Source organism: Panicum hallii, chromosome 4, assembly GCF_002211085.1.
Source record: "Panicum hallii strain FIL2 chromosome 4, PHallii_v3.1, whole genome shotgun sequence".
Lineage (NCBI taxonomy): Eukaryota > Viridiplantae > Streptophyta > Magnoliopsida > Poales > Poaceae > Panicum > Panicum hallii.
Genome location: NC_038045.1, coordinates 5,190,714 through 5,195,338, shown reverse-complemented (window position 1 = coordinate 5,195,338; position 4,625 = coordinate 5,190,714). Strand labels below are relative to the sequence as shown.

The 4,625-nt window shown below is 42.7% G+C and overlaps 1 protein-coding gene across 1 annotated transcript; it reads right to left on the bottom strand.

The window, feature by feature from the left end:
• Nucleotides 1–288: 288 nt before the first annotated feature.
• LOC112889901 lies at nucleotides 289–3,838 on the bottom strand. The gene is made up of 8 exons (XM_025956692.1): nucleotides 3,620–3,838; nucleotides 3,364–3,411; nucleotides 3,151–3,254; nucleotides 2,910–2,984; nucleotides 2,456–2,543; nucleotides 830–1,000; nucleotides 618–718; nucleotides 289–489 (listed from the first exon to the last, which is right to left on the bottom strand). The coding sequence occupies exons 3-8, from the start codon at nucleotides 3,238–3,240 to the stop codon at nucleotides 484–486; spliced, it is 531 nt and encodes a 176-aa protein (XP_025812477.1). The 5' UTR covers nucleotides 3,241–3,254; nucleotides 3,364–3,411; nucleotides 3,620–3,838; the 3' UTR covers nucleotides 289–483.
• Between the last annotated feature and the right edge of the window lie 787 nt (nucleotides 3,839–4,625).

Below are 4,625 nucleotides of genomic sequence, written 5' to 3'. Positions count from 1 at the left end.
CCGTTTATGACTTGTTGCAGAGGATCCTGATTTCGTGCCTGAGGAAGGCGAGTAGTTCGTGCCCTATACCCAAGTCTGGAGTGGTGCCGTTGTGGTAGAAGCCCCCATGTCCGATGAAGAGTTTACCCTTGCGTTTATCATCGCAACTATTGTATTTCTAGTTTACATTATCATTGTAATCGAACGTATTAAATAAGGCTATGTATGACTGTGGCATCACTTGTGTAATGTATTTCCACCAGAGACTGTTTTCTGGTGTTTAAATACATGTTTAGCTCCGGTTGTTTAGGCCGGGGCGTTTCAATCCGGTACGTAGTAAGCATCAGCGATAGCAATTTGATTGGCCCATGGCTAATGCCAGATTAGTGCTGAGCTTATTGAATAATACTATATATGGGTTACTCATGCTGAGCATACGAGTGGCCTGTAGCCCCATTGTGCCCCACCGGTGGCACATCATCAAACTGTAGTCCACATACCACTTTAGATCTAATCACATAAAAAACACACCAGTCAAGACCTAGTCATAACAGCATGCCAAGTTCATGTACATGTACCCAAGATGAATTATCATGAGGATGAGAGCATAAGAATAGTTTAATCAAAAATAAACTTACATGGTTGTCATCGGATGAGTCATCATTCCCAACCTCGTCACCATGAACAATATACTTGTCCATTTTACCAACCCCATAAGGAGCTTTTTGCTTGTTTTTTCCTTAAAACAAAAACATGTACATATAGTTCAGCTGGCAGCAAGATTCAAGGGCCAATAGCACAGATGGCCTAAAGAGTAAACATGCAACAAATAATTGGGGAAATGATATACCATGGATACAACTGCAGCACGTTGAAAGTCTCTCAATTTTCTCTTCATCTGAAATGAGGATAAAGTCTGATATTCTCATATCTGTGAGTTGGCCTCTACTTTGCAAGCTGGGGAATAAGGATACAATGCAAAAGAGCGCAGACACCTCCAAATTGCCCAGCACATTTAATACTAAAAAAATGAAACAATCTGCATGATGAAGCTAGCATGGCTTGTAACACAATTACACTCTTTGTGCTTCTTTCACCTATGTGGCTGATTGGTTTATCTTTAATTATCAAAGTGATGAAAACTGACATCTTACGGCAGTAGTCAATGATTGTTAAACCGGTTATCTGTTCATCTAGGGATCAAAAGGAATAAACAAGTGATTATTTATTTATTTATTAAATTGCAATTGTTGTTCCACATGACCTCACATCTCTTTATAATTTATATATATTGTTTCACCTTTTTGAGCCCTGAGTCACATATGTTTCTTATTCTTGCTAGTTGTTTTGATCTCGAATAAACTCATAGCTCGCTGCTACTGCTACTTTATGGCTATTGCTGACAATCTGGAAATTTTCAGAACTTTTAGAAGCGTTCTTTCTGTTCATATAATCCTTTGGATAATTTCATATGTTTCCTGAAGGACAAAGTAATCCCAGTGTTCATACAATCAACACTAAAAGCTGTTGATGCAGAGAAAATTAGGTTCATTTTATGTTGCTGTTGTTCTTGCCGTACATATAATTTTGATCCCTGCAGTTTGCTTCTTAGTATGGCTACCCCTTAGCCTTGGTAGCCATACTAAGAAGCTGTCTTGAAGATGTACATGTTTCTTTGCCAATGATTATATATATGTCAAATATTTACTCATTTTCCTTATCAATATATCAGCACTCCATGGTGAAGGAAATGTAAAAGTAAAGGGAAAAGGGTGGTATGGGCTTCTATTTAGTTTGGACCTGCACCATATCACCACGTCCACACGTTTCTTTACGCTAAAACCTCCACTAGACCACTCTTCCAGCGGACGCAGCACCCAGCCACCACCTTTTCTTCTCTCCTATCTCTGCCACAACAGCATGCAGCTGCTGCGAGCCACCTCGAACGTACCCAACCGCCGGGCAGCACGGAGCTTCACGCCGCAGTCTGTGCCCGCTACATGCACGCCGACGCCGCTGCACCACCTCCTCCGCTGGCAGGTTGAGTTACTGGGCCTCAAGCTGCTGTCCGCTGACAAGGCCCACAGCAGCGGGAGCTAGCTACGGTGGAGGAGCTAGCCATGGTGGAGGAGCAACCCACAGCGGAGGCCGCTTTAATTGACCACTTAGGGCTAAAGCAAAGCGCTGACCTTGCACTTAGCGTGTAATCGCACTTAATCACACGCTTAATTGCACTTTCTTGAACCTTGCTTTATCCTAACACTCTCCAACACAGTTATAATGTAATCCCACATGTTTATCACTTTATTGTTGAGTAATCGAACATGCTTATTATTGATTTCAGCCCATAAGTCACATAAACGCACATATCGATCATCCCTAATAAGCCAACTCTACAATGGCACATATATAATTAACAAATAAAGAAAGCATATTAGATAAAAACTAGGTAGGCACTCGACACGGCAGCAAGTACCTGTTTTCTGCCCATTTGGCATTGCAATCTCTGCTTTCTCACGAGGTGTCTTGAAGGCATTCTTGGTCACTCTTTTCACAGTCTCAGGCTACAATGAACAAGCAAACAAAGAAAACACGAGTGCGAGCCGTGAAGCTGCATATCGCTAATAACCTCAACTAAGGGACCTATTATCAATTTTCTTCTCTTAAAGGGTACAGAACATGATGGAACACAGGAAACTCTTTTCAATAAATGTGCAATATGAGGCTAGGGTACATACAAAGCACATGAATCTGTTAGATGTATATGTTGTGTCTGTATTTTCCCCGTTCTATGAGGGGTATGCTAACTCCTGTACCTGTACATATTCGGGCCTAGAGCCCTCATATTGAATAGTGGCACAGTGCTATTCATAACAGAATCAACTGATGCTAAAGATGCATATAGAGAAAAGTACAACAACCCAACTCACATTTTCAACTTCCTTCCCTTCATCCATTTTGTCAATAGAATAATCTTCACAACTGAACACATGCTCACACGTGCCCTGGAAAAATTAGGATTTTTTTAAAAAAATCCATAGATCAAATGTGGCGCATCATCCAACAATAAGTCCACATACCACTTTGGGTCTAATCATAACGAATCAGCAATCCAACTTTATGTACATGTAGCTTAGAGCATACAAATGGTTTCATCACCAATAAACTTACATGGTTATCATCACATGAGTCATCATCATTCCCAGACTCATCACTGTGAACAATGTGCTTGTCCATTTTACCAACCTCGAGTGGAGGCATTCGCTCGTTTTTCCATTAAAAACAGAATGCACAGTGGGCAATAAGGGTCAGCAAGACTCAAGGGCTAGTAGCACAAATAGCCTAAAGAGTAAAATGCAACCAATAATTGGGGGAATTACATACCATGGATACTATTGCTGCCCACCGAAGGACTTTCGGTTTTCTCTTCATCTGAAATGAGGATAAAGTTCATTACTCACCGCCTCCACTTCCACAAGTTGGGGAACAAAGACGTAGTACGCAAACATCACAAATACCTCCAAACTGCCCCAGCACATTTATTTAACGCTTAAAAACCACACCAATACTAATGAGCACCGTTCAAACAACCATATGGATGCAAGTAGGGGAGTAGAGATGGGAGGCATGCATGTATTACCACACACATTTTTTCGGGCCCTTGAGCCTGGGCCAATCTTTAGCAACGTCTGCTTGAATGAGCAATTCTCCAACTGGTGCGAAGCTAAGGTGGGGAATGGAAGGTATTCTTTGCAAGCCTCACATTCCACCAAGATACCATCGACGAGGTAGTCAAGCTCGTGGCAGTGACGGTAGTTGGCGATATCACCACGGTGGTAACAGGCGCTACAAACGGGCATGTTACCAAGGAGATGCTACAACAAGGTTGGGATAGCATGAAGCCGATGATGCTACAACAAGGTTGTCTATTCTTTACTTGTACGAAGCTCCGCCACATCCTGCTTTCTGCCGAGACAATTGTCATCTGCAAATCGGATGTTATCAAGCACATGCTGTCGGCCCCGGTGTTGAAAGGCCGACTCGGTAAATGGATGTTCGCTCTATCCGAATTTGATATCCGTTACCAGCCCGCGAAAGTAGTCAAAGGGCAGGCGTTGGCTGATCTCGTTGCAGAAAAAACCAGCTCGGACATATCGGCGCTTTCCATCCGCGTGTGGGCAATGTATTTTGATGGGTCGGTCTGTGGAGATGGTTCTGGCATAGGTATCTTGCTCGTTTCACCTCGGGGGGCAGCATATTCCTTTTCGATCAGATTGCCAACACCTTGCACCAATAATCTAGCCGAATATGAAGTGGTGTGTAAAGGTATGGAGTTACTTCTCGAAGCTGGAGCAGAGGCGGTAGAAGTTTTCGGGGATTCAAAGCTGGTCATTTCTCAGCTCACAGAGACGTATAGATGTGAAAGCGAGTTGTTGTTTCCTTTGTGGAGACAATGCCAGGAGTTAATGGCCTAGTTCAGATATATGAATTTCTACTGGATACCAAGGATACAGAATTCTGAGGCCAATGATCTTGCTCAGATGGCTTCAGGTTAGAAGGACACAGCGGATGTAGCCGATCTTCCAATAAACCTGCTAGATCAGGGAGATTGGAGAGCCGATATCTTCAATTACTTGAAGGATCCG

What these genes read in the sequence shown, in the direction of transcription:
- LOC112889901 (XM_025956692.1), bottom strand. Translation starts at nt 3,240, where the DNA reads ATGCCTCCACTCGAGGTTGGTAAAATGGACAAGCACATTGTTCACAGT. An exon ending in ACTCATGTGATGATAACCAT is followed by an intron (nt 2,985 to 3,150) that starts GTAAGTTTATTG and finishes TAATTTTTCCAG; the next exon opens with GGCACGTGTGAGCATGTGTT. An exon ending in GTGCTGCAGTTGTATCCATG is followed by an intron (nt 719 to 829) that starts GTATATCATTTC and finishes TTTTGTTTTAAG; the next exon opens with GAAAAAACAAGCAAAAAGCT.